General features: G+C 53.1%; 1 protein-coding gene across 1 annotated transcript; it reads right to left on the bottom strand.

Annotated features, from left to right (window-relative positions):
* Positions 1 to 4904: 4904 nt before the first annotated feature.
* On the bottom strand, positions 4905 to 8650 carry LOC123749893 (proteoglycan 4-like). Its single transcript, XM_069306839.1, has 2 exons — positions 8604 to 8650; positions 4905 to 6423 (listed from the first exon to the last, which is right to left on the bottom strand). Exons 1-2 carry the CDS (start codon positions 8648 to 8650, stop codon positions 4905 to 4907), a joined length of 1566 nt encoding a protein of 521 aa, XP_069162940.1.
* Positions 8651 to 10523: the final 1873 nt, after the last annotated feature.

Raw genomic sequence — 10523 nt, forward strand, 5'->3', positions numbered from 1 at the left:
ACCATAGGGAGAACACTGGGTGTACGAGCACACTTAACCCCCCCCCCCCCCCCCCCCCGAGGGTAGTGTGAGACACAGCCAGCTGAGTGTGCAACAGATGGTTGCAGAGGCTGGTCAGGACACCTCCCCACCACTCTGGGGGCCCCGGGGGAGGCAGGAGGCAGGTACCTGTTGCTCTCATATTGCAGTAAGGTGGAACGTGCAACAACTACCTTGGTACACTAACTCCCTCATTACACACCTAATCCAGTTAGGACATTGCAAGCTGTCCCGGGACATTGTAGGCTGTCCCGGGACATTGTAAGCTGTCCCAGGACATTGTAGGCTGTCCCAGGACATTGTAGGCTGTCCCAGGACATTGTAGGCTGTCCCAGGACATTGTAGGCTGTCCCAGGACATTGCAATCTGTCCCAGGACATTGTAGGCTGTCCCAGGACATTGTAGGCTGTCCCAGGACATTGTAGGCTGTCCCGGGACATTGTAGGCTGTCCCAGAACATTGTAGGCTGTCCCAGGACATTGTAGGCTGTCCCAGGACATTGTAGGCTGTCCCAGGACATTGCAATCTGTCCCAGGACATTGTAGGCTGTCTCAGGACATTGTAGGCTGTCCCAGGACATTGTAGGCTGTCCCAAGACATTGTAGGCTGTCCCAAGACATTGGAATCTGCTCCAGTACGCAGCAAATTGCCTCGGTACACAGTCTCGTGTACCGTGTACAATATGAGGTTTTGTGAGGAGGGGGTGGCGTTGGGGGTTGTATGAGGTGTCAGTATGGGTTTTATGAGGAAGGGGTGTGGGGGGGGGCAGTATCAGACAATAACCAGGGGACGTTCAGTCCCTGTTATTGTTAGGGATCAATACAAAAATATGGACCATTGTTCTTGACTAAACCCAAACATTGTAAACACACACACTGCAGCGAGGTGTCTCTCTCTTTCTCTGTCTCTCTCTCTCTCTCTCTCTCTCTCTCTCTCTCTCTCTTTCTCTCTCTCTCTCTCTCTCTCTCTTTCTCTCTCTCTCTCTCTCTCTCTCTCTCTCTCTCTCTCTCTCTCTCTCTCTCTCTCTCTCTCTCTCTCTCTCTCTCTCTCTCTCTCTCTCTCTCTCTTTCTCTCTTTCTCTCTTTCTCTTTCTCTCTCTTTCTCTCTCTTTCTCTCTCTCTCTCTTTCTCTCTTTCTCTCTCTCTCTCTTTCTCTCTCTTTCTCTCTTTCTCTTTCTCTCTCTCTCTCTCTTTCTCTCTTTCTCTCTCTCTCTCTTTCTCTCTTTCTCTTTCTCTCTTTCTCTCTCTCTCTCTTTCTCTCTCTCTCTCTCTCTCTCTCTCTCTCTCTCTCTCTCTCTCTCTCTCTCTCTCTCTCTCTCTCTCTCTCTCTCTCTCTCTCTCTCTCTCTTTCTCTATTTCTCTTTCTCTCTCTTTCTCTTTCTCTCTCTTTCTCTTTCTCTCTCCAATTGTCGTGCTAAAGTGCCCTTATCCTAACCTACCAGAGGACCCAAAACAGACGACGGGACAGTACGTCACTTTCGCCAGCCGCTTCCATTTTCCAGTACGATGATGTTTGGCCTTAGGTAGACTATACGTCAAAATACGACGTTCTACCAGCAGGAGTTGATCAGCTGTGAGGGTACAGCATTTCTTACCCGTGATCACTGTATTCTGCTAATGACTCCCTGCATGTTGCGACCATTCACGGTGATTAGGGTGCAATTATATGAACTATTTGTGTGCAAACGAGAGTTCGTAATTCGTGCATATTGTTGCTAACGCTTTTGCTGTTAGTACAGTCAACTTTACGTAAAGTTTTGTATGTATATAAACTTCTTTTCATGTTTTGAATTCCAGGCATTCACTACTCGCCCTAAGAGTCAAAATCCCGCTAGACTGTGTGAAGTGGAAGACCCAATATATCATCCCCTCCCATAGATAAGAGCTGGCTGTCCCGTCCAGTCATATCCCACTGTCCACACAACGTTCCCCTATTGCACTCGCCCGGCAATATTGGTGCATCCTGCAACTGGCACCAGCGGGGCCAGATAGTCGTTACTTTCCAATTTCCATTATAGGTACAATGCAACAGATGAATGGGAGCAACGCAAGCCACCACCATCACTCACACAAGCCACCACCAACACTCACGCAAACCAGCATCATCACTCACGCAACCCACCACCAGCACTCACGCAACCCACCACCAGCACTCACGCAAGACACCACCAACACTCACGCAAGCCACCACCAACACTCACGCAAGCCACCACCAACACTCACAAGCCACCACCAACACTCACGCAAGCCACCACCAACACTCACGCAAGCCACCACCAACACTCACGCAACCCACCACCAGCACTCACGCAAGCCACCACCAACACTCACGCAAACCAGCATCATCACTCACGCAACCCACCACCAGCACTCACGCAACCCACCACCAGCACTCACGCAACCCACCACCAACACTCACGCAACCCACCACCAGCACTCACACAAGCCATCACCAGCACTCACACAAGCCACCACCAGCACTCACGCAAGCCACCACCAGCACTCACGCAAGCCACCACCAACACTCACGCAAGCCACCACCAACACTCACGCAAGCCACCACCAACACTCACGCAAGCCACCACCAACACTCACGCAAGCCACCACCAACACTCACGCAAGCCACCACCAACACTCACGCAAGCCACCACCAGCACTCACGTAAGCCACCACCAACACTCACGCAAGCCAGCATCATCACTCACACAAGCCACCACCAGCACTCACACAAGCCACCACCAGCACTCACGCAAGCCAGCATCATCACTCACGCAAGCCACCACCAGCACTCACGCAAGCCACCACCAGCACTCACGCAAGCCACCACCAGCACTCACACAAGCCACCACCAGCACTCACGCAAGCCAGCATCATCACACACACAAGCCACCACCAGCACTCACGCAAGCCAACATCATCACTCACGCAAGCCACCACCAACACTCACGCAAACCAGCATCATCACTCACGCAAGTCACCACCAGCACTCACGCAAGCCACCACCAGCACTCACACAAGCCAGCATCATCACTCACGCAAGCCAGCATCATCACTCACGCAAGCCACCACCAACACTCACGCAAACAAGCATCACCACTCACGCAAGCCACCACCAGCACTCACGCAAGCCACCACCAACACTCACGCAAGCCACCACCAACACTCACGCAAGCCACCACCAACACTCACGCAAGCCACCACCAACACTCACGCAAGCCACCACCAGCACTCACGCAAACCAGCATCATCACTCACGCAAGCCACCACCAACACTCACGCAAGCCAACACCAGCACTCACACAAGCCAGCATCATCACTCACGCAAGGGACCACCAGCACTCACGGAAGCCGCCACCAACACTCACGCAAGCCACCACCAGCACTCACGCAAGCCAGCATCATCACTCACGCAAGCAACCACCAGCACTCACGCAAGCGACCACCAGCACTCACGCAAGCGACCACCAACACTCATGCAAGCCGCCACCAACACTCACGCAAGCCGCCACCAACACTCACGCAAGGCACCACCAACACTCACGCAAGCCACCACCAACACTCACGCAAGCCACCACCAACACTCACGCAAGCCACCACCAACACTCACGCAAGCCACCACCAACACTCACGCAAGCCACCACCAACACTCACGCAAGCCACCACCAGTACTCACGCAAGCCACCACCAACACTCACGCAAGCGACCACCAACACTCACGCAAGCGACCACCAACACTCACGCAAGCCACCACCAACACTCACGCAAGCCACCACCAACACTCACGCAAGCCACCACTAACACTCACGGAAGCCACCACCAACACTCACGCAAGCCACCACCAGCACTCACGCAAGCCACCACCAACACTCACGCAAGCCACCACCAACACTCACGCAAGCCACCACCAGTACTCACGCAAGCCACCATCAACACTCACGCAAGCCACCACCAACACACACGCAAGCCACCACCAACACTCACGCAAGCCACCACCAACACTCACACAAGCCACCACCAACACTCACGCAAGCCACCACCAACACTCACGCAAGCCACCACGAACACTCACGCAAGCCACCACCAACACTCACGCAAGCCACCTCCAACACTCACGCAAGCCACCACCAACACTCACGCAAGCCACCACCAACACTCTCGCAAGCCACCACCAGCACTCACGCAAGCCACCACCAGTACTCACGCAAGCCACCACCAACACTCACGCAAGCCACCACCAACACTCTCGCAAGCCACCACCAGCACTCACGCAAGCCACCACCAGTACTCACGCAAGCCACCACCAACACTCACGCAAGCCACCACCAACACTCACGCAAGCCACCACCAACACTCACGCAAGCCACCACCAGCACTCACGCAAGCCACCACCAACACTCACGCAAGCCACCACCAACACTCACGCAAGCCACCACCAACACTCATGCAAGCCACCACCAACACTCACGCAAGCCACCACCAACACTCACGCAAGCCACCACCAACACTCACGCAAGCCACCACCAACACTCACGCAAGCCACCACCAACACTCACGCAAACCACCACCAGTACTCACGCAAGCCACCCTAACAGTTGCCAGGAAACAAGACCACATAAAGAGGCCTAAAATTAGCTGCCAGCTGCCTGGCAGACGTTGCAAGTGTCTGCAGTGATTGTTGCCATTTACTGTTGCAAATTAAACTCTGCAACATGGCAATTTCAATAGATCGGAACGTTTCAAAAGATTCTAATTAAGAATTTTTGGTGAAGTGGTGATGGCTTCTCCCGCCACGTGTCTTGTTACTGATGTTCAGGCGCGAAGTGGCGAGAGATGCGCTCATTAGCTGACCTGATTGGGCAGTCTTGATCACGTACTCCGACAGTCTTGTGATATGCCTAACAGCCAGAACCTCGCTGTTAGGTCTGCTGGGTCTAGGACGGTTAGGTCTGCTGGGTCTAGGACGGTTAGGTCTGCTGGGTCTAGGCCGGTTAGGTCTGCTGGGTCTAGGCTGGTTAGGTCTGCTGGGCCTAGGCCGGTTAGGTCTGCTGGGTCTAGGCCGGTTAGGTCTGCTGGGTCTAGGCCGGTTAGGTCTGCTGGGTCTTGGCCGGTTAGGTCCGCTGGGTCTAGGCCGGTTAGGTCTGCTGGGTCTAGGCCGGTTAGGTCTGCTGGATCTAGGCCGGTTAGGTCTGCTGGGTCTAGGCCGGTTAGGTCTGCTGGGTCTAGGCCGGTTAGGTCTGCTGGGTCTAGGCCGGTTAGGTCTGCTGGGTCTAGGCCGGTTAGGTCTGCTGGGTCTAGGCCTGTTAGGTCTGCTGGGTCTAGGCCGGTTAGGTCTGCTGGGTCTAGGCTGGTTAGGTCTGCTGGGTCTAGGCCGGTTAGGTCTGCTGGGTCTAGGCCGGTTAGGTCTGCTGGGTCTAGGCCGGTTAGGTCTGCTGGGTCTAGGCCGGTTAGGTCCGCTGGGTCTAGGCCGGTTAGGTCTGCTGGGTCTAGGCCGGTTAGGCTTGCTGGGTCTAGGCCGGTTAGGTCTGCTGGGTCTAGGCCGGTTAGGTCTGCTGGGTCTAGGCCGGTTAGATCTGCTGGGTCTAGGCCGGTTAGGTCTGCTGGGTCTAGGCCGGTTAGGTCTGCTGGGTCTAGGCCGGTTAGGTCTGCTGGGTCTAGGCCGGTTAGGTCTGCTGGGTCTAGGCCGGTTAGGTCCGCTGGGTCTAGGCCGGTTAGGTCTGCTGGGTCTAGGCCGGTTAGGTCTGCTGGGTCTAGGCCGGTTAGGTCTGCTGGGTCTAGGCCGGTTAGGTCTGCTGGGTCTAGGCCGGTTAGGTCTGCTGGGTCTAGGCCGGTTAGGTCTGCTGGGTCTAGGCCGGTTAGGTCTGTTGGGTCTAGGCCGGTTAGGTCTGCTGGGTCTAGGCCGGTTAGGTCTGCTGGGTCTAGGCCGGTTAGGTCTGCTGGGTCTATGCCTGTTACGTCTGCTGGGTCTAGGCCGGTTAGGTCTGCTGGGTCTAGGCCGGTTAGGTCTGCTGGGTCTAGGCTGGTTAGGTCTGCTGGGTCTAGGCCGGTTAGGTCTGCTGGGTCTAGGCCGGTTAGGTCTGCTGGGTCTAGGCCGGTTAGGTCTGCTGGGTCAAGGCCGGTTAGGTCTGCTGGGTCAAGGCCGGTTAGGTCTGCTGGGTCTAGGCCGGTTAGGTCTGCTGGTCTAGGCCGGTTAGGTCTGCTGGGTCTAGGCCGGTTAGGTCTGCTGGGTCTAGGTCGATTAGGTCTCCTGGGTCTAGGCCGGTTAGGTCTGCTGGGTCTAGGCCGGTTAGGTCTGCTGGGTCTAGGCCGGTTAGGTCTGCTGGGTCTAGGTCGGTTAGGTCTGCTGGGTTTAGGCCGGTTAGGTCTGCTGGGTCTAGGCCGGTTAGGTCTGCTGGGTCAAGGCCGGTTAGGTCTGCTGGGTCAAGGCCGGTTAGGTCTGCTGGGTCTAGGCCGGTTAGGGCTGCTGGGTCAAGGCCGGTTAGGTCTGCTGGGTCAAGGCCGGTTAGGTCTGCTGGGTCAAGGCCGGTTAGGTCTGCTGGGTCAAGGCCGGTTAGGTCTGCTGGGTGAAGGCCGGTTAGGTCTGCTGGGTCAAGGCCGGTTAGGTCTGGCAGGAAATGTCCATTTTGTCTGCTAGTCAGAACGTCTATTTTATTACGTTACAAAAACAATTGAGTTTAATTTCAATGAAATTTTAGATTTAATGTAATTGAGAGAATATATTGATAAGGCTTTATAGTGATGAATTTACGACTAGTTTACGACCTGTCCTAAAAGCCTGACTAGCCAGGCTTTTAAGGCAGGCCTTTAGGGCAGGACATGACGGGCAGGGGGCCTGACGGCTGAGTGGACAGCACTCGGGATTCGTAGTCCTAAGGTTCTGAGTTCGATCCCCAGCGGAGGCGGAAACAAATGGGCAGAGTTTCTTTCACTCTGATACTCAGTTTACCTAGTAGTAAATAGATAACTGGGAGTTAGACAGGTGCTGCGGGCTGCTTCCTGGGATGGTAGGGGGAGTGTAACAAAAAGGAGGCCTGGTCGAGGACCGGGCCGCGGGGACGCTAAGCCCCGAAATCATCTCAAGATAACTTCAAGATTGGGTTTTAAGGCCGGGCTTTAAGGCAGGGGCTCCCTCTACCGTATCCCCTCGTCGTGGTGAGGGGCTCATGTACACCTACCTGGGGCCGGTGAGGGTTGTCTTGGCCCCTCTCTCCTGCCCCTCCTCGGGTGTTGCATGCACCAAGGGACACAAAGTAGGGTCCTTGTGAGTCAAGGGACCTCCTGCTGGAGGGGCCGCCCGTGAGGGGCTGCCCTTGGTGGATGGCTGGGTGTCCAAGCTCTGGCAGAAGGGAGAATGGGGTCTTTGTAACAGTGTGGGAGAATGTACGAGGCAGTAGCATACCCCTGTTAAAAAGGGGGAACACTGCTGGGGATAACGCACCCCATAATATATATTATATGTGTGTGTATGTGTATTCCTGATCATACCAGTACATACCAGTATTCTTCCCTTTGTGTCAGCAGGTTACAGCATAGACTCGACGCTTCTGTTTAGCGAACACGAAGTCACCTCAGCAGAGGGAATTCAACAGGGAGCCTCACTTGCACTCTTCCTCTTTTGCATAGCGGTTTGAGAAATTACAGCCGGACTGTCCAGTGAGCTCAACATCTGGTTCCTGGATGATGGCACTCTGGCAGGCACACAAGACTCCCTGCTGGAAGACCTGCAGCTGGTGAAGACACGGGGGGAGTCCATGGGTCTCGTTCTTAATCCCTCCAAGTGCGAAATTATTGCATCCAGTGAAGTAATTATTAGATCAGTGAAATCAGTTTTACCAGAAGCATCAGTCATTGAACCCGCCGACAGCACACTACTTGGAGCACCTCTGGGCCACAATGCCATTGCTGTAGTCCTTGAAAAACAGTTTAACGACTTAAAGAGGATGGAAGAGAGAACTGGGGGACTTAGACTCCCATGATGCCCTCTACCTTCTCACAAAGTGCCTTACCTTGCCCAGGCTAACACACTTTCTAAGTTGTTCTCCCACTTTTGGCAACCCACTACTCAGTCAATATGATGAGCTCCTCAAGTCAATGTTCAAGGCACTCAACCCAGATGAGTCAGTGGGACCAAGCAACACTACCAGTGAGATTGGGGGGAATAGGTATGCAAAAGGCAACGAAGTAGCACTTCCATCATTCTTATCCTCATGTACAGCAGCCAACGAATTGGTAGGGCAGATCCTACCAGAGCGTATGAGAGAGACAGCGGGAACTCATGATCAAACGTTCATGGAAGCAGCCAGACAATGGGACACCATTGCACACCCTCTACCCCGACCACAAGCAGGCCCACTGGGATAGCCCCGTAATGGGAATGACTGCCACAACAATGCTTGAAAATGCAGATGCTGAGAACAAAGCCCGCCTCCTAGCGGTAACAGCACCGCACGCTGGGGATTTTTTATTTGCTGTGCCCAATGCAGCCCGGGAACCTTGCCTCAATCATGACGCTCTCTGCATGAGTATTGCCCTTTGCCTTGTCACCTCCCCCCCACTAAATCGCCTAACATAGGTGCATCTGCGGAATCGTGATGGCAGACCAATATGGCCGTCATGGTCATCAATATGGTATGTCGTAAATCACAGGGTAAGATTGCAAGACATGAAGATATCAACATCATCATCAAGAGGAGCCTCGCCACAGCCCACTGCCCAGCACAAAGAGAACCACACTTATTCAAACCCAACGAACCTCTGTAGCAACCAGACGGGGGGGGGGTCACCTTGCTTCCTTAGAAGGATGGTAAGCAAGTGGTGTGGGACTACACATGCGCTTCCACACTGGCCAGTACTTACCTCCAATGTAATGGTTCCTGGGGTCTCTAAACGCTTCCTTCCTGCTATTTAACCTACCGTTAATTATCTCTACTCGATATTCACCAGAGCTCTACTGTAACTCCAAGTCCAATACCACGTAACCCCAAAACGAAAGGGCGTGTAATTTTAGTTATGAGCAAACTCTGAGAGAATATCTACTCCTTCCACCACCCGTTCTAGTAATACAATGTAATACAATGAAGGATGAACAAATCCACAAGGGCCGTGACGAGGATTCGAACCTACGTCCGAGAGCATTCCGGTATGCACAAGAACACAGGTGTTCCGATCAGGATACTCGGGCAATAATCATGCCCAATGGGTCAACAATGGAGGCAGGCAATAGTCATGCCCAACAATAGCACACAAGAACTAATAGTGAAGTGTATGTGTAGGTCACATACACTGGCGGGTGTAATGCTGTGCCGCTACACGAGTGCACACACATGTTGACCAGACCACACACTAGAAGGTGATGGGACGACGACGTTTCGGTCAGTCCAGGACCATTCTCAAGTCTATTGTCCACATACATACATACATACATACATACATACATACATACATACATACATACATACATACATACATACATACATACATACATACGAGTACACATACATCATTGGGTCCGTCTTAATCTTAATCCACGCCTGTTGTGTCTACTCAGAAGGTGAGAGAGTCTAACTGACCGCGTAGATCAACGGGCAGAAAGACAACAATGAAACAGTTCTGTACTTACAGTAAGGCTGGGCCTTAACTCTCTCTCTCATACAGGCAGCTCCCGAGGTCTGACAACTCCTTCACGACGCGGTACCACGATAGGATAGCAGGGCTCATTTATTGCTACGTTATCTTAATATGATTTCGGGGCTTAGCGTCCCCGCGGCCCGGTCCTCGACCAGGCCTCCTTTTTGTTACACACCCCCAGGAAGCAGCCCGTAGCAGCTGTCTTAACTCCCCGGTACCTATTTACTGCTAGGCAACAGGGGCATCAGGGCGAAAGAAACATTTTGCCCATTTGTCTCCGCCTCCACCGGGGATCGAATCCGGAACCTCAGGACTTCGAATCCGAAGCGCTGTCCACTCAGCTATCAGGCGTCAGATGAACAGAGACATCAGATGAAAAGCATGCGTCCCAATTGTTTATGTCCTGGTCGAGCATAAGCACCTCTCGCGCGCGCGCGTGTGTGTATATATGTGTTTTTACATAATCATGAAGACCGAGACTAGTACTCTGCTCTACGAACTGAGTTCTAGGTCTCTGTTTTATTCTGAGTTCTGTTTGTTGTTTTTTCTTGTAAATATCACTATTTATTATGTCTTCATTTGGCAAAAATAACCTTTTGTTTTTAATGAGTGCATCGAGCACACTCAAGCGGCTTTAGGCACCGTTAAATATTTTCCTCTGAAAGTGAGGATTTCGAGAAAGCGTGGAAATATTTGTCTATGGCTCAGGTTGCCGTCTTCGTCTTTATATGACATCGGAGAGCACTTAGCATGTTTCCTTCTGCAGAACGGCAAGTGGACAGGGCTCCCGGGGGCCATCATCAACGGGAAGGCGGACATGATCATGACCTCTATCAAGATCAACTCGCAGCGGGAGGAGGT

Source organism: Procambarus clarkii, chromosome 59 (genome assembly GCF_040958095.1).
Source record: "Procambarus clarkii isolate CNS0578487 chromosome 59, FALCON_Pclarkii_2.0, whole genome shotgun sequence".
Classification (NCBI taxonomy): Eukaryota; Metazoa; Arthropoda; class Malacostraca; order Decapoda; family Cambaridae; genus Procambarus; species Procambarus clarkii.

Excerpts from the sequence above, each read along its gene's own strand:
- LOC123749893 (XM_069306839.1), bottom strand. The coding sequence starts at position 8,650 with ATGACGGCCATATTGGTCTGCCATCACGATTCCGCAGATGCACCTAT. Across the intron at positions 6,424-8,603 it reads GATTCCGCAGATGCACCTAT|ACCTAACCGGCCTAGACCCA; the intron begins GTTAGGCGATTT and ends TTGACCCAGCAG.